The 23004-nt window shown below is 48.7% G+C and overlaps 1 protein-coding gene across 7 annotated transcripts in view; it reads left to right on the top strand.

Moving 5' to 3' along the window:
- Positions 1-22629, top strand: part of ARPIN (actin related protein 2/3 complex inhibitor) — a 48159-nt gene extending 25530 nt beyond the window's left edge. For 6 of the 7 annotated variants that reach the window (XM_088789370.1, XM_088789369.1, XM_088789367.1 and 3 more), the window contains 6 exons: positions 3071-3144; positions 17396-17471; positions 19398-19530; positions 20222-20428; positions 20838-21001; positions 21883-22629. In XM_088789370.1, coding sequence (XP_088645496.1) covers positions 3107-3144; positions 17396-17471; positions 19398-19530; positions 20222-20428; positions 20838-21001; positions 21883-21891 — 627 coding nt within the window. In that variant the 5' untranslated portion in view covers positions 3071-3106 and the 3' untranslated portion in view covers positions 21892-22629. Of the gene's footprint in view, positions 1-3070; positions 3145-15872; positions 16102-17395; positions 17472-19397; positions 19531-20221; positions 20429-20837; positions 21002-21882 lie in introns of those variants that run through there. The other variant, XM_074317727.2, reaches the window with a different exon arrangement.
- The last annotated feature ends 375 nt before the right edge of the window (positions 22630-23004 follow it).

Below are 23004 nucleotides of genomic sequence, written 5' to 3'. Positions count from 1 at the left end.
AATTATGATATAAGTCTTGTTGTGAAAAACAGCTGTCTCCTCCGTCCTCCCCCTCAGCGGAAACCACTTTCACTCCTTTAGCTGATTCATTTCATATTTACTTCTTTATCTCTATATGATATACGTGTATTGCTACTTCTTGATTTTTCCGTTTTAGTCATTACCTGTTGATTTTCCACTGGAGACGATGAGGATTGAAATCTCATTATCAACACACATACACACACACACACACACACACACACACACACACACACATACATGCTCTTTCCCAATCCTTCCAAGCTGGTAGGAGGTAGGAGAATGAATGAGTAAACTTTAGTATAAAGTATAGAATATCATAGGGGTGGCTGGTTAGCTCTGCTGGTAAGAGCGTGGTGCTGATAACACCAAGGTTGCCGGTAAGATCCCCACATGGGCCACTGTGAGCTGTGCCCTCCTTAAAAAAAAAAAAAAAAAAGAATAGAATATCATGCAGCTGTGAAAATGATTGAATTGTGGCTCCAGGCAGCAACAGCTACAAATCTGCACAGTATAAAGATGAGTGAAAAAAGTATATCTCAGACGACCACACAGAGTGATACTCTCTTCCTAAGATTGTAAACCAAGTAAAACAAAATAATACATTGTTCCGGCACCCGGATGTATAGTAAAGCTACTTTTGAAAGCAAAGGAGGTGTGGGGGGGGTAGGCAAGGAGCCCATAGATAGTTATTGATTAGTTGGGGGATGGGTTTGTGGGAGTTCCTTCCATAAATAAATGCGTACAGAAATGCAAATCCATGTGAATAAAATGGGAAAACATGCACGGGCCCCCCCAGTGATCATGTATTCTGAGCTATTTAAAAGCGTTCACAACTGTCTTATGCATGATGGCCAGAATTCTGGGAAATTGTTTCAAATTGTTTCACAAATAATTTCCTCGCCTCCGTTTTCCTTTTCTGCGCTAATTATTTGAGCACTGGATCTCCTGGGTTGAGCCTCTATTTTCTGTTTTCTATTTTCCATCTCTTTGTCTCTTGCTCTGTTTTCTGGGAGATTTCCTCCACTTTCACTCCCAATAGCTCATATCTTAAATTCCCTGAATGTCCCTTTTCTGTAGTCCTTTCTTTGCAGTATGGCCACCTCGAGTTTAAGCTCTAGGATTCGGCTTTTTTGGGTGTGCGGCATCGTTTACTGCCTGTCCATCTGTTTATTGTCTTGCTATTGTTCTCTCTACCAATCTCCACTTCTTTGTGGGCATTTGCCTTTTAAAAAAGATTTTGCTGTAATTTTTATTGGTTTTTCAACAAGTTCTTTACCCTTAACATTTTAGTACAAATATTTGGAGCGATATGTATGTATCAGTCTCTAGAGTTTAAGGTAGAATTTATATCATACCTTCAAATAGGACAAGAAATCCTCTACCCTTTTTCTTCCCTCCCTTATTTCTCCTCTTCTCCCCACCTCCCATGTTGAATAATCAGAGATTCTTATTCCAGAGTTTGCTTTTAATCCACACCTTCTTGGACTTCTCACAGAGTTTCACTGGCCTGTTTGCCCACCACTGCTTCCTATAGCCAGCCCACCTTTGCATCTTGGATTCAGCGTTAGGCATCTGTTGCTGGATAACAAATCGCCACACACTTGCTGGTTTAAACCAACAGCATCTCACTGTGAGTCAGGAATCCAGGCCGGGCTTATCTGGGGCCTCTGCGTCAGGGTCTCTCCCAGGCTGCAAAAAGGTGTGGGCCCGTGCTAGGGTCTCATCTGAAGGTTTGACTGAGGAAAGACCCAGGACTTGGGTTGTTGGATGAGGGCCTCAGTTCCTAGCTGGATGTCGGATGGAGGCCTCCTCTGGGTCTTGGTCATGTGGGCATCTCACAACATAGGGCAGCTCACAACATGTCACTTGGCTTCCTTGAGCAAGCAAAGGAGAAAGTCTGCTGACAAAACAGAAGTCGGAATCTTTTGCTGTGTTCTCTTGGTGAGAAGCACGTCACAGGTCCCACCCACACTCAAGGGGTGGGATTACACAAGAGGGTGAACACCAGGAGGCAGAGATCATTTGGACCGTTTAAGTATCTGTCTGCCACAGATTCCTATTTTTTTCTTGTTGGAGTACATCCTCTAATAGTTCTTGCATGTGTGGGTCTTGGGTGGTAAAATGTCTTAGATCTCAAAGGTCTGAAATGGATTTGTTTTGTCCTCCCGCTTGACTGTAGTATATACATGGGGACAGAATTCCTGGCTCATAATGTTTTCCCCCCTCAAAACTTCGCTATTATCTTCTTTCATCCAGTATTGCCAAAAAAGGGCTGATGCCAATCTAATTTTTTTTATTTTTTATTTTTGTCCTTTATAGTTCATCCGTTTTTCCTCTCTTAGGGATTTCTCTTTGATCCTTGGTGGTGTGAAATGTCATCATACTGTCTCTAGGTGTAGATCATTTTTTTCTTTCCTTCTTCGTTGGTTTATCTTTCTGCTCTGTGGTTTGCATTTTTGCATTGACATTTTAAAAATGCATATTATTAACATCTGATTGTCTATTAGCCAAAATCTCTAATTTTTTATTATCATTATTTTGGAATGCAAATGTCTCTTTTATCTGTCTGAAGGTAGTGTATGTAATTAATCTAAAGTCTTATTGTTTTCTTCTGCTTGTTGGGTTCAGTATCTCTGTTTCAAGGTGGTGTTAATCCTCACATATTTTTTTTGACTGTTGGATGTGTGATTGTCTTTATGTTTGAGTGTTCCTATTAGCTTTCAAAGACTCTGGCAATGGGGTCATGCTACATATTTCTCACTTGTTGCTTCCTAACAGATCCCTGATTGTGTTTAGGCAATCATATGCTTACCCAGCTCAGGTGACAATTCATGATCATACCAAGTCCATTGTAATTCCAATGCCTCTCTTCCCAGCCTCCCTTGCAGGTAGGGCTGGCATGTGACAAAGTTCTAGCCAATGAGATATAAGTGGAAGCCTATTGAGAAATTTTTGGGAAATCTTTTGCTTTATTATAAAATGGACACTTGTGTCAGGAAAACTCAGTGACACTGCCTCTTTCCCTGTCTTCCTTCCTTTGACATAGATGTGATGTCTGGACCGTGGCAGCCATTGTGTGACCATGAGGCAGCTATGCATCAAGGATGGTGAAGTGGAAAGGTAGGAGATCTGTTTTCCTGGATGGCTTTAATTGAGTCAGAGGTGCCAAACCTGAAACCACCTCTAGATATCTTGGGATGTGATTTAATTAAATGTCTTTTTTTGCTTGAGCCACTGTCAGTCAGATTTGTTATTTGTCAAACATTCCCAACAAACGTGGCTAGTCTGTGAGTATTGCAACTGTTTGCTGCATCCTGAATCCAACGATTATGGTGGAAGAAGGGAAGGCTCTGCTGAGTGGGGTGAACCAGCAGCGTCTGCCTTTGGCTGAAGAAGTTCCTTCTTGGCTCTACGTGCTAGTGGCCTTCCCAGGTCCTGCCCTGATTTTTGAGTTCAAGTGCCCACCTTACTGCTCCTGACTGTGGGCAGATGGCTCTGCCGTCCTCTTGTTGGCACAATCAGGGGAGGAGAGCAAGTCTCCCATTCCTGCTGTGATGCCTCAACCAACCAACCAACTGCAAGTCGCCCCGGAGCTTTCTTCTGTTTCCCGTGTCTATCATTTCTGCGTTTAGAGCCCCTAAGCTGCTCTCGACTTCTATAGCCGTCTTCCCTTGCACGTGGTTTACGTCGTGGTTTCCTCCTTTAGTCTGGCCTCATCCTCTGTCTGTCTTTCAAGGGCTCCCGATCATTTCTGGTCCTATTGAAAGCACTTCTTGTTTGCTAGTGTTGCCATAGAGTGTGTGTGTGTGTGTGTGTGTGTGTGTGTGTGTGTACGTGCTCGCATGTCTGCCTCCCTCACATTTGATCCAGTAACTATGATTTATATTCATGAAAAGAACGGTCAGCCTTATTTTTTCGTACCTAAACCCCCCTCCTAGGAATCTATCTGAAGAAATAGCAGAGTTGTAGTCAAAGCTTTATATTAGAAGATTTCCTTTCCACGGTGATTTGTGTAATAGGATGAGTATCTCAGAGAAGATCCATGTCTTTCCAAGAACACAACTTTCTCTCTGTTTGGCTTGAAGCATCCACCTGCCTAGAGGTGGAAGAGGAGGTGTGGGATGGAGAAATATGAAGGCTTACGATAGTTCATTGTGTCTAAGACTTACGTGTGTGAAACTGGGGTTTGTCCTACAATCGGTGTTGGTTGACAATAGTGGTTGGCTAGGCAACAGAAATGATATGGTGGTCTTTGTCTGCCCACCTGCAGACGTGGTCTGAAAACCTTCTGTTAACACCTGTGTCAATTGGCTGCGAAGGTGCAGTGTATCCACTTGCAGGATGGGGGTCCGCCATTTGGAAGAAAATCGCAAAGGCGGTGGCAGATGTCCTCATCTCTGGGCTAAGGGATCCTATGTCAACAGTGCACTGACAATATGCTGTGGACAAGGACTCGATCTTCCCCAGCTCTGCGTTGAAAGGGGCTTCAGAAGCATCATTTTCTACAACAGTCTCTTCCGTGAAGAAGTTTTAGGATCACTTTCCAATTTATTTCGCTTCTGTTTTCCTTTTTACCTATGCACAGGAGTGATAAAATGTATGTCTGAATAAGCCGAGACAGAGCTTTCTCAAAAAGCATCAACCAAAATCCTAAATAATAAGGCAGTATTGTTCATAATTTCATTGGCAGCTCGCTTGTCTTTCTTAGGAGGACCTGAAATAACGGTGCGTCTTCTAACTGATGGCATTCATTTCAGTAAAGTGCAAAATTATAGAGAGAATGAAGACAGAAGAAAAAAAAAAGGAATTAATATCCAGCTTCTGACATTCAAAATAAAATTATGCAGGAAGAAATTAGCCTTGCAAAATGGGTGTCTTTCTTCAAAAAAGACCTAAATTATTTTCTTTGGATCATAGGCACACTTGCAAGCTCCTTCCTTTAGCATTTCAGCAGCCGAGCCCCGAGGACTCAGCCTGTGGGGTCCTCTGTGAGTGGAGAAGGCAGTCCTTCCCGCTCTGCAAGGCAGGCCACGAGCTTTGCTGCCATTCCCTGGAGGGACGTGGGGCAGAGCAGGGGGGAAGCCTATCTGTCTCAGGCCCCAGGGAAAGTGGGAAGATGAAACAGTGAAGGAGGAGGAGGAGAGCAAGTCAGACAGAAATGAGAGCCACTTAGTTAAGTCAGTAACTCAGTGACACCCCTGGTTGAGGGGGCTTTGCGTCTCTTCCTGCTTGGAGCCCCTGGAGGAGGCTGCACCGTCACAGAAGAAGGGGCCCTGAGGTTCCCGCTCCTGAGCCCCTGTAGCGTCCCCATGGGTACATGGGATCCTGACATTTCTGGAGGGGTCACTGGGATGTGACATCACCCTGGAATCAGCAAGGACCTGAGCAAACCCACCGCCAAACACCCTGAGTCACCCTCACACCCTATCCCTGGGCTCCCAGAAGCCACACTTCTTCCCCTCTACTCCCAAGTCGCCATCTGGACAGTGGCGGAAGACACCTTTTTTCTTAGAGACTGAGCCTTGTGTATAAGGATTATTGGGTAGGACTAAGATTTTAAAGGTAACTTCCCCCCCACACACACACTAGCCAGAGACGAGGACATTGGAAGACCAAAAAAATGAAACAGCTGTATTTTTTCTTCACATCCCAGATACAGTTGCACTGCATTTTGAGACCTGCTATATTTATAAAAGGAAAGCTTGGAAACCACTTAAAAGCACTGCATAGGAGAATGATATCACAAGTTATTACACGTGCGTAAAATATAATTTTGCCCAGTTATTAAAATTATCTTTATGGACTATTTTAATCACACAAATAGTGGAAGTCAAGAAATAAACGTGTATGTACTGGAAGATCTCAGTTACATATACAAAATGGGCTGGAAGAAATGCATGAAAATGTTAACTACAGTTACATTGAATGGCGGAGTTTGGGTGATTTTAATTCTTTATGCCGCTCTGTATTTTCCAGATTTTCTACAGTGACTATGTAGCTCTGAGAAAATAATAAATAACATTCAAAAACAAAATCTTTTCTAGCAAATGTCAAAAGGATTTCGGAAGCCCCTTACTTTCCTCAAATCCACGAAAACCAGCTGCCACAGGATGTGGATGACGGCTGGGGACAGAGTGTGGGAAATGGTCATTCTCCCCTCTTGCCCAGTCTCCAGTCCACGGGTGACAGTGTGCCCATGGGTGACAGTGTGCCATGGGTGACAAGTGGACAGGACATCTCTATGACACTAGGTCTTCAAGCCGAACTAGAGTAGCAGAGTTCCTCCAAGATTGTTCCCAAATGTCACTGTTTAACATCACCCATTTCTTCATGAACACGTCAGTGAGGAATTTTCCATACAGATTGGCATCCGTGCTGGCAGCGCTAGGAGGACCCACCTCCCCCAAACACGCTAATCCTCAGAGATAATTTACTTCTCCAGAGGCACCAAAGCCGAACAAAGACTTAAATACAATCAAAGTGTGACGAGATGAAGGAGGCAGCAGAACGGTGTCAAGCGGTCAGAGCAGAGAAGTGTGGCTGGAGGCCCCTGAAGTGACACTCACAGGAACCCCTCTGACCTGCCCTACCTCTGCTCGGTCGGGGGGTTTCCCTTACAGTTCGCATGACCACATCGCCAACATGCAACAAGAGCACATTTATTTTCTAAAACTCAGTGTCTTGCACACAGCATGGAGAATAGCACCTAAAGCCACCTCGGGCATCTCAGCACGTCTGACACCACAGCTGCCCCTTGGCAGACCTGTGCCCGGTGTGGAGACATCTAGTTCAGGGAAGCATAGGTTTCGTCCATTCCTATTAGACTTGCTCTGGGCAAATCTACCACATAGTTGAGTAGCAGTTAATATTCTGGAGCGTGAGTCTGGCAATAGGTGGGAATCCCTTAGGCACACCTTGCTTCACACAGGCGGTGGGAGTTACTGTTACTCCAGCTGTGCCTTAACGTGTCAAGTTGAGAAGAGTGACAAAGGGGAGCTGGCCCTATCGCTTACGGAAATTATTTCATAGAACTACAAAAATCGAAATGTCGTGTTACTACACGGACATACGAGTGGGACAGAATAAAAAGCCAAGAAATATTCGCAAGGAGAGCAGCCATATTAAAAAAAGGGAGCCATAACAAAGATGGCATTTCAAATAACCTTTTAAGGATGTATTTAGTTCTGAATATAATGACAAATGGTGGGGGGAGTATGAGCATTAGTAAAAAGTAATTCATATTTGATAACTATGGACTCCATGGCTTACATATATGCTCATTTCCACGACTAAAACATACAAACAACACGAGTTTGCTTTCTCATGTCCTCATCAACTATGAGCTTTATGAGTTTTTAAATCCTTCCTGAACAATCTTATTTCTGTGATGCTTGAATATACATCTCTTTGATTACAGCTGAGATTGAATATTAAGATGTTTCCACTGGTTTTAAAAAATTAACTAGTTTTTAATTGAAAAAGTAATTCATGTACATGGTAAAAATATCAAACAGCATAAAAAGAAACGCTATGAAACATACGTCGCCTTCCCGCCCTGGAGCCCCCGTGCCGGAGGCAGCCTCCATGACCAGCTTCTTGTTTCTCCCTCCAGAAATATTCTGCACATAAACAAGCACATGTGCAAGAAAAAATGCATTTTTGTACATCTGTAGCCTCCTTTTTTATACAAGGAGAACATGTTTGTAGAGGCAAACTACAAATTCTGAGCCTTGCCTACCTCTCAGATGGCATCGTTACTGCTCTCCGCACCGGTCACCTGGCTCCAGCTGGACTCCCATCTCCGTGGCCCTCTGCACTCTAAGCCCTTTCCTGCCTCGGGGCTTTTCGCTTGCATCCTGCTGCCTCAGCTCAAATGGTACCTGGAGAGAAGCCTTCCCTTACCACCTGTTCTAAAGCAGACCCACCGCCCCCAACCTCTCACTGTCACACCTCTTTGTTGGGTTTCCTTCCTACCATCTACCACTATCGGAAATGATCTCATTTCGGAGGGGTCTTATTTGTTCATTGTCCCTCTCTTCTCCCAGGATGTAAGCTTCCTGGCAGTTTGGATTGCAGCTGTTTTGTTTACCTGTTTCTCCAGGACCTAGGACAGTTCCTGGCATAGAGGAAGTCCTCGATTATTAATACAGTCGTCCTTTGGTGTGCGAGGGGGATTGGTTTCCAGGATCCCTATGGATACCAACATCCGGGTATGCCCAAGCCCCTTATATAAAATGCCGTAGTATTTGCTTATAACCTACGCACATCCTCCCATCTACTTTAAACCATCTCTAGGTTACTTAAAATACCTAACACGATATAAATGCTGTATAGCTACTTGTCGTACTGTATCGTTTGAGGAATAAAGACAAGAAGAAAAAGTCTGTACGTGTTCAGTACAGCTACAACCACTGTAGGCCTAAGTACATAGTAAACATCAGCAACGACGGAACATTTTTCTTTGAATATTTTCAATCTGCCATTGGTTGAATCTACAGATGTGAAACCCTCTGATAATGGAGGCCCACTGTGTTTGCTGAATGAGTGACCGCTGGGCACACTGTATTGTACGTTGCTGTTTTTACTTAAAAATAAGTGAAGTGCTTTGATATTGTATACACAGTACCTACTCGTAAGAGCATGCCACTCTTTCTTAGGTGCAAGGTGCAACAATTTGTCCTTTACTTTCATAGAAATGTCTCAATGTATGCAAGACTGCTAGGTCCCTAACAACTTCACCAGCGTGGTAGGCCTCGGAATGTTTCTGTGGGATTTCTCTTTTACTCTCTGTCATATATGTAGATATGGCTAGGATATCGACATATGCCAATTTCTGCTCACCACGTCCAGTTAGGATGGTGTCAGCCCTCTTGCCCCAGTGCAGTTATCCAGTCCGTGGCCACTGTTCCCTCTGGGGGAAGGACTGGAGGTCTATTTCGACATACACTTGAGGTGTTGGTTGTGGTATAATAAGAAAAATGTTCAGTCTGTCCTGGTTCCTGGCATAAAGCTCCTAAATACCTGGGGACTTCATGAATGATTAGGGCAATGGGAGCATTATTTGTTCTAACGGAGCAAGTTTTAGGGGGCCCCTAGATAGCTTCAGGTTGGGGACAGGTGGCCAGGAAGACCAAGCCTTGATTAGAAGTTTGGAACTTTCAGCCCCACCTCCCAATCTCCAAGGAGGGGGGAGGGACTGGAGATTGAGTGAAGCACCAATGGCCAATGATTTCATTAATCGTGCCTGTGTAATGAAGCCTCCATGAAAACCCCTAAATGATGGGGTTTAGAGAGCTTCTGGGTTGATGAATATGCTGGGAGGATTACGCACCCCAGCTCCAAGGGGACAGAAGCTCCTGGACTTGGGACCCTTCCAGACCTCACCCTGTGTACCACTTCACCTGGCTGTTCATTCATATCCTTTATAAAAACTGGAAGAGTAACTATAGCTTTTTCCTGAGTTCTGTGATTCCTTCTAGCAATTTATCAAACCTGAGGGTAGGGGCTGTTGGAACCCCTAACTTTGTAGCCAAGTCAGACAGAAGAGTGGGTAACCTAGAGATGCAATACTTGAGACTGGCACCCAAAGTGGGGGGCAGTCCCGTGGGACGGAGCCCCAAAACCTGTGGAGTCTGGTGCCAATTCGATAGTTAGTGTCTACATTGAATTCAATTGTACGACACCGGTTGGTGTTAGAGAATTGGAGAAGTGATTGATGTGAGAAAAAAACAAACTCTCAGTTTTCCTCAAGGGGACTCAGCACTCCCACCCATTTCAATGGACTCTGGGTCTGAAAACCGACACAGGTCTGGGTATTGACAAGGGACCATTGTTTTCCATAGCGGTGAATGACAGCAGCCTTCAACTCACCCACTCTTTACCTATATCTCTATTTCTATCTCTATCATCTCTATCTCTACCTCTATCATCTCTATCTCTATCTCTATAATCATCTCTAGCTCTAGCTCTATCATCTCTAGCTCTATCATCATCATCTCTATATCATCATCTCTATCGCTGTCTCTATCTCTCCCCTCTGATTCCATGGTACTATCTACTCCCATCAACCCCACAGGACATATCAAAGGCTCCGGTGGCCCCGTTTTTCCTCCTTGCCTCTGGGCCTAGTCAGATGGTGGGTTCTCAGGTCTTACATAGAAAATCCCTCTAACATTCCCCTCTCCCTGAGCCTTATAACCACTTCCTGTGTCAAGGAAGTTTTGGCATCTCCACCTCATTGTCATGTACAAGTTTCATGGCCATCTGCACATACTGGTAAGACTAGCTGCAGGTACCTTGCTGGGATATTGAATGCCACTTAGCAAGTGAATGCCCCAATGTCAATAAATTCCCTCCAGTCCAGCCATATTTTCTACTCCCCTGGTCGTTCACCTCCGGTCCCCTGCCTCATGGCTTCCATTAGTCCCCATGACACGCGTTGGGCAGGTCTGCGATTCCTTGGGTGTGTGAGCTGATCCTCTGGGAGCAGACTGGACCTTCCAGCTCAGGTTGTGGTGAGAGCTGATTCTGATTATTGGTCTGGAGGTGATGCGTGATGATGGAGACAGGTCTTAAGAAAAGCAAGTGACAGCTTACAAGACATCTGCTTCCAGTGAGGTCTTTGCACTGTCTCCAGATTAGGGAGTGGGCTGCTTCTGATGGCTAGAAGAGTTCAGGGGGAACTTGGGGGTTCAACGTGTTCAGGCTCTTCCACCACCCAAAATCCCCATCCCAGAGTCCCACTCTTTTCTTAGTGGGGTCCCTGAATTTGACAGTAGATCTGTCAGAACTGCACAGTCAACCTTCTTTGGCAGTGCTGTCTCCTTACAATCAGCTGCTGAGACTGACTTTTCACAGTTTGCCCTGCAGCTGCAGGAGACTAGAGTCTCCTTAAAAACGGCTGTCAAGCTCACCATGATTTTTACATATACTTAAGTTGGCTGTTAGCTACGCTGAGCCGATCGTTTTCTTTTTTGCTAGGTTGCCGATGTTATTAGTAAAAGTCAGCCTACTCTAGGTTTCTTATAATTATCACTGCCTCCATCTCATCAAATACTACAGGTCCCCCATTCCCCAGCTCAGTTTCACCTTCCACCTGCAGCCTACCTCCAAAACCACAGATGAAACCTCAATAATTTTGATGCCACTTCATACCAAGGGTTATCACCCCCCACTTACCACTAGCAATCAGATGCCTATTGCCATCAGAACAATAGGCAATCCAATTTCACAATCCTCTCCTGGCACGGTGTGGCCATGAGACCAGGTGTGGAGGACTGTTTCTGCAGGAAGTCAGGCAGAGCCCAAGCAGAGATGGTCACTACAACGGAGAGGCCAGGACAGCATGTGTCAGAGGCCGGAGGATGAAAGGCTCTGATGAGGCACGAAGGGATGTCTGCTACCCAGGCATGTCATAGATTTTCTTTCCAAACGAGGCTTGCCCTGTTTGCATTTATTGATGCAACGTGATGGATAGGTTGAGTTCTCATTCTGGCAGCTTATTTTATGTTACGCTTTGTCTCTGAGGGCTTCCTTTGTCTTGTGTCTTTTGCTCTGTGGTCTGTGTTTCCTTCAGGTTATTTCACTGAATTTTGGCAATTTGACACTCTAATTCTTCTGGAACTACCTTATTTTGTCAAGACAAGATGTGTCCAGTAGGCTAAGATGTGATCTGATACATAAAACCTAAAATTCCACGCACACACACGTTCCTGGTTTGTTTTCCTGTTACCTATTCGTGCCCTATGGGAATCCTGATAAATTCTGTGTTGCCCAGTGCTCATCAAGAGAGGGAAAAAGAAATTCAGTGGTTTAATAATTACATGCAGGGCCAGCCCAGTGGCTCAGGCAGTTAGAGCTCCATGCTCCTAACTCCGAAGGCTGCCGGTTCAATTCCCACATGGGCCAGTGGGCTCTCAACCATAAGGTTGCCAGTTCGATTCCTCAACTCCCGCAAGGGATGGTGGGCTCCGCCCTCTGCAACTAAGATTGAACACGGCACCTTGATCTGAGCTGGCACCTTGAGTTGAGCTGCCACTGAGCTCCCAGATGGCTCAGTAGGTTGGAGCGAGTCCTCTCAACCACAAGGTTGCCGGTTTGACTCCTCGAGTCCCGCAAGGGGTGGTGGGCTGTGCCCCCTGCAACTAGCAACGGCAACTGGACCTGGAGCTGAGCTGCGCCCTCCACAACTAAGACTGAAGGGACAACAACTTGACTTAGAAAAAATCCTGGAAGTACACACTGTTCCCCAATAAAGTCCTGTTCCCCTTCCCCAATAAAATCTTTTTAAAAATTGGGAAATCTTTAAAAATAATAATAATAATAATAATAATAATAATAATTACATGCACAGCTTTAGTGAGAATGTTCCTGAATGAACCTCCATATTGACCAGGATTAACGAGAACCAAATCCTCCACTGAACAATGTTACCTGTCTGACGAGCGGAATCATTTTCTGCCACCAGCTTCTGGCTCCCTGTGCTTCACACCTTGTTCCCCTCCCCTCCCCACCCAGGTACCCCTTACCCTGCTCCTTTGTGTCACACGCTTTGTGCCCTCCTGCAGGAGGGTGGCAGGACACTTCTACAGCAGGACAGCTGCCAAAGAATTCTAGGTGGGAGACCACATACATCTATTCCACAAAATCCAACTACCTGCGTCCCATACCAACTTCCCCTCACTCACATCCACTCCAGTGCCATCTGACACGAGATAAAGAAGGATTCCAGGCAAAAAGAGAGAGTGATCTTAACTGACAGCACCCACGCGGCCTTAACCTATGGAAATTTGACCAAAGCATGCGACCGTGTGAACATATTGTTGGGGCCATCCATCTCTGTCCTTAAAAAGGGGCCGTGGAACCGAGGGGCCCAAAGCTTAAGCTGTCTCCATGTTGTACCTGGTGGTTTGTAATTTTATATAGAGAAGCATCCATAACCTGCATATAGGTGTGAGAAAGGCCAACAAAGTTCTAGTTTTTCCCCCCACGATGATTGATACTTTTTAGGAAATAAAAACCAAAACCTTTCAAAAAACATTTTTCTTGCTCTTTTAGTCCCTGTGTCTTGCGGGTGCCTGGTCTGCTGATGGCTCTGATGGGGGAAGTCATGGGCCCGGTAAACAGATAACTCTCCCTAAGAGAAGACTTCTAGGAGCACCCGCTGTCCAGGAGCGCTTCCTGTGATGGTGGAGATGTGTTTCTGCCCCGAGGTTGCTGGCTACTGAGCACTTGACATGTGGCTGACGAGACTCAGGCCTTGAACTTTCCATTGGGAGCTATTTGAGGGGAAAGGTGAGAGGACACAGGAAGGGGTAGCAGGAGGGTGGCCATGCCAGCCAGGTGGCTGCGACCAGCCTGGGGAGTTGTTTTGTTTAGTTGGTTGGTTGGTTTTTAAATCATTGTATTGAGCTATGATTGACATGCAAGAAGCTGTGCATATTTAATGTATACAACTTGATGAGTGTGGAGGTCAGTACACACCCATGAAACCATCACCACAACCTATGCCATAAACATATCCATCACCTGCAAAAGTGTCCTCAAGTCTTCTTTACTTACTGTTACTATTTTGTGTGTGATAATATAAGATCACCCTTGTTAGTAAATTTTCAAGTACATAATACAATATTGTTCACCATAAGCATTGTGCTGTAAGTTAGCTTTCTAGGTCTTATTCATCTTGTATCCCTGAAACTTTGTACCCTTTGACTGTTACCTCCCCGTTTCCCATGCCCTCAGCCCCTGGCAACCACCATTCTACTCTCTGCTTCTGTGAGTTTGACTATTTTGGATTCCCCAATGTAAACGAGATCATGCGGTATTTGTCTTTCTGTGTCTGGCTTCTCTCACTTCCAGGTTCATCTATGTTGTTGCACATGACAGGGTTTCCTTCTTTTTTAAGGCTGAATAATATTCCATCGTATGCATATAGCACGTTTTCTTTTTCTGTTCATCTATCGATGGACATTTAGGTTGTTTCCATGGCTTGGCTATTGTGAGTGGTGCTACAAGGAATATGGGAGTGTGGATATCTCTTTGAGATCCGGATTTCAATTCCTTTGGACAGATACCCACAAGTGAGATTGCTGGATCAGACGATAGTTCTATTTTTGATTTCTTGAGAAACTTCCATACTGTCTTCCATGGTACTGCACCAATTTACATTCCCACCAACAGTGCACAAGCGGTCCCTTTTCTCCACAGCCTCATTAACACGTTTCTTTTGTCATTTTTATAATAGCAATTCTGACGGGTGTGACGTGATCGCTCAGTGTGGTTTCGGTTTGCATTTCCCTGATGATGAGTGTTGTTGAGTAGCCTTTCACGTGCCTGCGAGCCACTTGTGTGTCTTTTTTGGAGAAGTATCTTTTCAGTTCCTTTGCCCATGTTTTAATCAGGTTATTTGTTTTTTGGCTATTGAGTTGTAGGAGTTCCACGGCCTGGGGAGTTTTGAAGAGAGGGAGCCAGAGTGCAGTGCTGCCCAGAGGGGTTTCCTCCTAGAGTTGTGTGTCCTTCTTTCCCAGACATTTTGGAGCAGCCAGGTAGGCCAGACGGGGTGGGCTGACCAATCCATTAGGCACACTGCCTGGGGCCCACAGAAATGTCTTCATTTCTTTTAAAATCAGAAGAGTAGAATGGGGGGCCAGCCCAGTGGCTCAGGTGGTTAGAGCTCCATGCTCCTAACTCCGAAGGCTGCCGGTTCGATTCCCACATGGGCCAGTGGGCTCTCAACCACAAGGTTGCCAGTTCAACAAAAACAAACAACAACAACAAAAAAACACAGCAATCATTAAAGACTACATTTAAAGAAATTCAATATAGTCCAAAAAAAAAACTAATAAAATAATCTATTAAAAAAAAAAAAGATATATTTAAAAAAAAAAAAAAAAAAAAAGAAGAAGAAGAAGAGTAGAATGTGGGAGCCAAGAAAGTGTTTCAATATGTAACTAACAACATATGCATCCTTATGTCAACCCAGTTATAAAAGATAATTTTTAAAAAATGTTAACGGAGGAAGGAGCCCTTGAAAATAAAAATGCCTACGACCCATGAACGTCACGTGTGGGGGGGAGAGGGTGGTGCTTCTTCCACCACTGACTGCTCATCTTGGGCTCCCAGGTACCTACCTGGCTACCTCCCCTTTGAGGCTCCCCCAGAGGACACAGCTGGACTCCATGAATGGGCCCACCTGCCCCAGATGTTGGCACAAAGGAGTCCTGGGGTCCGAAGAGACCCCTGAGCCCAGGCTTGGACAATGTACCCCTAGACCATGCATACTTGGGCAAACCTTCCTTGGGTAGGAAGCTGGGTAGGGGCCCCCCACACTGTGTGTGTGTGGGGGGGGGGGGACAGAGAGGGGCAATGCTATGTTCTAGAGCGAGTTAATTCATCTTTACAGCTCCTCGGATAGTGACCCATTTGACAGAGGAGGAATCGGGCTCAGAGAGGTTGAGGAACTTGCCCAAGGTCACACAGCTGGGCTTCAAACCTTGGTATGTCGTGGGTCGGACACCCAAACCTGGGCTCCTCCGGCACAGATCCCTGGAACCCTCCTTCCGCCGCTGTTGGGACCTCGGGCGGGCAGGGCATAGAGTAGCTTCCATGCTGATCACACCGCCCTCCCTAATGGATTTTCCCTACTCCCTGGAAACCCGTTCTTTCAGAGCTGGTCCAATAGGCGCTCTGAGCCTCAGTTTCCCCTTTGTGCGTGTGTTGGAGCAGGGGTCTCCCTTTTAGTAACAAGGAAGAGAGAGAAAAGAGAAGGACGTTCTAAGGCCCCAGCCGCGGGTCTTCCCGGAAACCCCCTCCGACCGCGCGCGGTCCCTCGGGCGGGAATGGGGATCGGCCCCTTTAAGCCTGTCGGGAACGCCCGGGCTGGCCGCACCCTTCCTTGATCTGTCGCCGGGAATCGCGGGTCTCGGCGCGTCCTCCTGGCGCGTCCCCTCGCGGTACCCCGGGTTTTCTGCGCAGCGGCGTGGGGAGAATGAGCCGCATCTATCAGGACAGCGCGCTCCGGAACAAGGCGGTGCGGAGCGCACGGCTGCCCGGGGCCTGGGAGCCCGCCACCCACCAGGGGTAGGCCTCGCCCGCCCTCCCCGCGCCGACGGCCTGGCCTTCGTCCGCTCTCCCGCCCCAGCTCTCAGCCTGGGCTCCCGGATTGGAGAGGGCGCCCAGGGCCCGGGTGCGGGTGGGAGGAAAGGCAGGACGTGCCAAAGCTCCTCCAGCGCCCCGTCGCCCTGAGGCCGGAGCCCACCCCCCCAAGACACCGATGGGCTTAAAACGCCCTTGCTGCCCCCGACCCTCAGGAGAGGGTCTGGTCCCCACCCCCAAGCAGGGCTGAAAAGGCGGTGCTCAGTTCACACCGACCTTTGTCTCCACCCCACCCCCGTGGCTGTAAACGGCAACCACTTGCCACGCCGCCATGCCTTCCTTCAGGCCTTTGTGCGGGCTGCACCCCCTCACCAGAAGTGGCCGGAACCGAGGCTGGGAGTCCCCTTGGCAGGGCGGGGGGATGGCAAGGCCTGCCTGGAGGCCGGGGTGGGACTGCAGGGCCAGGCCTTCTGCCTTGGAGGCGGAGGTTGTGGCAGTGAATGGACGTTCTGTTTGCAGTTACAAACACTGAAGGATTGAGGAGGTGAGGAGGTGGGTACAGTTGTCAGGTGTCATCCCCATCCCTTCAGCTGTCCCCACCCCTCTCCACTTCTGTGATTCCAAAAAAGGAAGTCCACAGGTTCTGCTTTTGAACACTAGAATGGGAAAGCGGGTCCAGCTCCTCTCCGTGGGGACCCTGTGATCTTGGGCTGGTCACAAAAGTTGAGTCTGGGTTTCTCCATCTGTAACGTGGCTATGAGAACAGGAATATGAGAGTGCTTTAAAACAGGTGAAAAGGAAAAATACTTTATAGCAGCCTAGACCCCACACACACACACACACACATAACATTGGTTAAATAAAGAAGTAAAATCTATATTTGTTAAGCACTGAATAGTATACAAAACACCTTCACCTGCATGATCTTGTCATCGTAGGAGCAGTGAGGTGGCTGTTACTCTCCCATTTTGTAGATAAGAAGACTGAGGCTCCAGTTACAGTACAGGGGCAACGGCTTGGTCTTGTAGCTTGACAAGGTCCCTCCTGCACTCTGAGCAGCATTTCAGCCTTTGGGACCCTCAAAGGAATGGAGGCCCCATGTGGGAAGCACAAAGGGGGCTGCTTAGTGCCTGGCCTTCTCAGGGACCAGGTGAAGAGCAGACACGTGTGGGACTTACTTCTGTCCCAGGGCGGACTCTGACCTGGCCCACGGAACTTAACCGTTCTTTCCTGAGGACTGGCAGAACAAGCCGATCCCTCCTTTTCCTCTCATCCCCAGGGGTAACGGCGTCCTGCTGGAGGGAGAGCTGGTCGATATATCTCGTCACAGCATCCTGGATGCGCATGGGAAGAAGGTGAGGATGTTTCCCTGGGCGGTACCCAAAGGAACCGGCACTGGCTTCATGGTCCTCACCCACCAAGGCATATCTCCCTGTGCTTGGCTCAGCCGGTGCCAAGTTGTGGGGTCCAGCTCTTTCCTTGAGGGGCTCACAAGACAGGGGGGAGGTGGGTCAGGAGATCAGCAGCTGAAAGGGGCCACTGAGTGGAAAATGATCAATGAGGGTTGTTCTGAGCAGCAGACAGATGGGAGGGCCTGCGTGTTTGCTGAGAAGACCGACCAGGCCCCGAGCCCACGTGGTGTGTTTGGGGCCGGCATTGGGAGGGTTGAGAGGACGAAGGGGTGAGGTGAGTGGCTCGGGACTAAGGCCGTGGTGCAGAGTGGGATGGAAGGCCCTCCGAAGAGGTCCTGTGGCCTTCTGGTGGAACAGGTTTAGAATGGCGGGAGGCGGGTGGGGTGGGCAGGCTGAGTGACTGTGCTGGGAGGGCTGAGAGGCCAGGCTCCTGTCGCCTGGCCTGGAGGTTCTCACTGCTTGTCCTGATGGGCAGGTCAGAGTGGGGTGTCGGCCGGGGTGGGTATGAGGTCAGCAGTGACCTTCCCCTTTCTGGGCACCAGCTCTGTTCCCGGGAAGTTCTGTGTACTGTGAATTTTTTGGAATTGAATTACTTTAAGGGTACTCCCTTTGCTTTCTCTTTCCATGTCCCCTGTCCTCACATGGCCCCCAGGAAGTAGTTTGTCCTGATTAAACCTGGCACCTGCCCCCCCTGCTTTCTGGTTGCCCCCGACGCTCATTCCTGTCCTGCTGCCAACCTGTTTCCTGAAAGCTATCTCCGAGGGTCTCTCTGCTGCTCACAAACCTTACAGGATTCATTCTTGTCTGCCCAGTGAAACCCGAACTCCAAATGTCGACTCAAGGCCCATCTCAAATCAATCCCTTTTCCATTCTTAGTGGGCATTTGCCTCATGTTGCTCAAACAGGCTTTAAAAGCCTGTCCCAGACGTTTAATACTCTTCCTGTACCCTATTTCCACAGTTGCAGCTTTCTCCACCTTCTCTGTTTCTCCCAAAAAGCGGTTTCCTCATCTTTAATCCCCAGGAGCATTTCACCTGCTTTTATTTTTTTAATTTTTCTTCTTTTTCTATATAAATTTTATTGGGGAATATTGGGGAACAATGTGTTTCTCCAGGTCCCATCAGCTCCAAGTCGTTGTCCTTCAGTCTGGTTGTGGAGGGCGCAGCTCAGCTCCAAGTCCAGTCACCGTTTTCAATCTTTAGTTGCCCACCATCCCGTGTGAGAATTGAACCGCCAACCCTGTTGTTGAGAACTCACGCTCTAACTGAGCCATCCGGCCACCCCTCACCCGCCTTCTGTGATTAGCACAGCTGACAACCAGCATAACAGCACACTTCAGGTTTTCCGCTCTGCTTGCTCCTTCATTCTCTCATCGAACCCTTATGACAATCCTGAAAGCAGACATCATATCCCCATGCAACAAGGGAAACGGAGGCTAGGAAGGCTTGGCCCCAGGGCCCACATCTATTGAAAGAGGCAGAGTGACCCCCCTCAGAACGGCCTTTCAGGGCCGTTTCCAGGGCCCCGTGGCTGCTTGCTCTCCTGGGGCCCTTGGAGCTTGGGTTATGGTTGTCTGCATATGCTTTTTGTCTTGGCGACATGAGGCGTCAGGTCCTGGCCCGCCCTCTCATGGACGTCTGGCGTGGTTCGTTACGTGTGGCATGTGCTTTTACGAAGCACATGAATGAATAAATGGATGGATGGATGGATGCATATTGGAGTGGGGCATCTGTCCCCTTTGGAGCCGAGGTGGGATTCTGGGGTACAGAGTGAGGTTGAGGAGGGCTGCAGCCGCAGCCCTGTGGGGAATGTGTGATGGAGGGCGGGGGGACTGGAGCAGCCCCCCTACTCTCTCTGCCTGGCCCCCAGGAGCGCTACTACGTGCTGTACATCCGGCCTAGTCGCATCCATCGCCGTAAGTTTGACCTCAAGGGAAATGAAATCGAGCCCAACTTCAGCGCCACCAGGAAGGTGAACACGGGCTTCCTCATGTCATCCTACAGTAGGTGTCTGCTGTCCCCCCCCACCCCCGGCCCTGCTGCGCTGAGGCTTTCCTTTGTGCCCAGGCCTCTCTTGGCCGCAGAAAGGGTCTTCTCAGCATGGTTGGCTTTACAGCCCATGCCTGGGGGCCCCCCCATTCACTCAGGGGACCCCAGTGCCCCACCTCAGTCCCAAGGGCCTGTCTGGCCTTCCCAACTCCTGCCGTCTCCTGCAGTCTGGCGGAATCATCCATGAACCTGGCTCTGGGTCTAACTGCCTTTGCGCAGAGCCCAGGTGGCCCGAGGTGGCCTCCATTTTCCTGCCAAACTTCCCATTTGGTTCTTGGGCCCTTTGTGATTTCATTCCTCTCTCCACGTCTGGTGGTAGAAGGACGACCTCGCTGTCTGCCCCTCTGTGAGCAGGTTTAAGGTAGAGTGGGAACCCATCCATCCCGCTATCCTGGTGTTCACTCCTGCTTTCAGTGACTCATCAATTCTCTGAACGCCTAGCGAGCCTCTGCCACGTGTCAGGCCCGGAGCCCATGCCTGTACCGCCTCTGGCTTGAGCTCCTCGATGAGTCCTGGCAGGGTGGGGTGGGTGCTCAGAGTCCTACCTTCGGGAAAGACACTCAGGCGTCACCTGGCTCCTGAAAAGCCCTCCCTAAGTGCTTGCTCTTCCAGTGGGAATAATGCTCCCGTGCTGTGTGCCTGCAGAGGTGGACGCCAAGGGGGACACTGACAGGCTCACGCCCGAGGCCCTGAAGGAGCTGGTCAATAAGCCCGAGCTGCTTGCACTGACAGAGAGCCTCACCCCCGAGCAGACAGTGGCGTTCTGGATGCCTGAGTCAGAGCTGGAGGCGATGGAGCTGGAGCTGGGGGCCGGGGTACGGCTGAAAACTCGAGGCGACGGCCCGTTCTTGGGTGAGCAATGCAGCCCCCACTGAGGCCTGAGGTTCCCATATGACGTGCAGGGTCGCCTGGCTTCCTGTCCAAAGCTCCTCCTGCTGCTCAGAGCTCATGGGAGCTGGTGAGGTCTGGCCTCTGTGGGAACATGACCCCCTAAGATTTTTCCTAAATCCTGGACCAGAGCTTTGAGGCCTAAAGCCTAGACACTCTGGATCCTGGGGTGCCCCCAATCTCATGATTCCTGAGGGTGGCCTCTCCTATCTCGTGCCTTCGGGGTCCCACCCGGGGTCTCCCTCAGGTCCACTCCCAGACTGAAGAGAACAAGGGCTTAACTCAGGCCTCAGAGACCCCAGCAGAAGGGGCCAGCCCCCCACTATGTTTCCCCCATAGAGCAGAGACCATTTAACGTCTTCCCTTCTTTCAGATTCATTAGCCAAACTTGAGGCTGGAACAGTGACCAAGTGTAATTTTGCTGGTGATGGAAAGACAGGGGCATCGTGGACAGACAACATCATGGCTCAAAAGTCTTCAGAGGGGGCCTTGGCGGAGACCCGCGAGCAGGGGGACGGGGCAGAGGACGACGAGTGGGTAGGTCAAGGGCAGTGACCGTGGACCTGGCATTGGTGTGGTTGGTCTCTTGGCAGGAGTTTTGTAGGTACGGGCTGTTGTTGGGTGTAGGACAAGGAGATGGTAGCATAAGCTTTACCCTCCAGCCTTGGTTAATTCCGTGGAATTCCTGAGAGTATGTTCGCATCAGGAAAATTCCTTCAAGGTTGAAGGGTGACAACCTGGGACCTGTCTCTTTTGGTGGGTCTGAACTGTGCCAATCTACAAGAGAGACCCAGAGATACATAAAAGCAAAGGATGGAAAGAATGGACAGCGGAGGGGAACCAATGAGACTTAATATCAAGTCTCCAAACATTGTCACGTCGGTTGACTACATGACCCAGGCTGAGGCACTTGAGCCGCGGAGTGAGCTGTTCTCCTTTGTGCTGGGCTCCCTGCCCAGAGTGGCTGGAAAGGGGCTGACTAGTCCTTAATAGTTTTTTGTGCCAAAGGTCAACCCCGTAGTAAATCCTCAGCCTACTCAGAACTGATTTGTTTTTCTGAAGTGGATTTCACCTCAAGATTTGGATTGATGTTAAAAGGCCCCAAACTGAACATTTGGAAACACAGTCAACAGAAAAATGGGCTATTTATCTAGGGGAAGATGATGACATTTGTCAGAGAAAGCAGGGGCGGGTAGAGTAGAGGGTCTGGTTTCCTTTTTTATCTCATAAAGTGAGTCTTGTATGTAAAAACAATTGAAGCTGCCAGGCTGGCTCCCTGGGCCAGGTCTGAGGAGGTGGGCCCCAGGCAGGTGGCCCAGGGCCCCACTGGTACCATTCCGTGGAACCCTTGTTTGTCCCAACTTGGAGAAGACTTTTATGAAATGTGCTCTGTTCACATCGCTTTACGTTACCCCCAGGACGACTGAGGTTAGTGGGAAGTGGAGTGTCTCCGGGGCCCACCAGCACTGTTGAGAATTTCTTCTACCGACTTCCATTCTGGAGCTCGAGGAAGCAGCCTGCCCAGTTCTTCCACACAGCCGCCGTGGGACACCCTTTGAACAAGCTCTGCTAAGATCAAATCCAAGACCACGACGTTAGCAGTGGGGCCCCACGCTGTGGCTCACGGAGGGTCCCTCCCTGGATGTGAGTTTAGCTTTCTTAGACATTTTCATGCCGGCCCTGCCCTGAGTGGCAGCCTTGTTTCTAGAGGCAGGTGGTGGGCGAGTCCCGGGGTGGGGGGCAGTCAGAGCTGCTGCACTTGGTTTTGGTACTGACCTGGGGAGCATCCGTCATCTGCATGCAAAGTGGCTCAGAGGAGAAGTTAGCAGGGGCTCCTTCCTCTCTACCTCTGTCCTTGTACTTCCTGCTTTCCTTCCACACCTGCCCCGCGACCCACGGCGGAGTGCTGAGGTCTCTGCTCTCCTGCTCGAGCCTCCTGTCCCCGCGTCCCTTTCTTCCCCCAGGGCTACCAGCTCTTTATTCGTCCTCCGGTCCGCTGCCTCCTGTCCCCCCCGGCTGCTTTCCTGGGGGTGCTGAGCTCAGGGTTGCTTGGCTGTTCGCCGTCTCAGGCGCACTCTGCCAGGCCACATTTTTGATAACCCCTTTTCTGTTGTTGTTTTGTACCTTGGGAACTTTTCATGAATGAGTAAATCTTCAGAAAATGATTCCTCTACACTGACTGGGTTATTATCTGGTGTAAACAGTCTTCCAGCTGAGCCAGGTTCCTATAAGAAGGAAGCCATTTCTTTTTGGTCATGAGCGTTGCCTGGCTGGGTAGTGTGCCCACACCCATATCTGTGAAGCGACCTAGAGTGGAAACCTACATGTCCTAAGAGTGGGTAGGGACTTGGTGGCAGGGGGGTCCTGCTTCCCTCAGGGAAAAGGGGTGGTGGTGACCTCACAATTATTGAGTCCTCTGATGTATCAAACACAGCACTAGATGCTTTCCATGATAATCATTACAGCCACTGACTGTTGAGTGCTTCCTGGTGCTAAAACCTGTGCCAAGCATTTGTGGTATCTTACTTAATCGTTACAAC

This window comes from Rhinolophus sinicus, chromosome 13 (genome assembly GCF_057876585.1).
Source record: "Rhinolophus sinicus isolate RSI-liver-muscle chromosome 13, RSI-T2T, whole genome shotgun sequence".
Taxonomy (NCBI): Eukaryota; Metazoa; Chordata; class Mammalia; order Chiroptera; family Rhinolophidae; genus Rhinolophus; species Rhinolophus sinicus.
The sequence above is the reverse complement of the archived record's forward strand: the minus strand, read 5'-3'. Positions and strand labels throughout refer to the sequence as shown.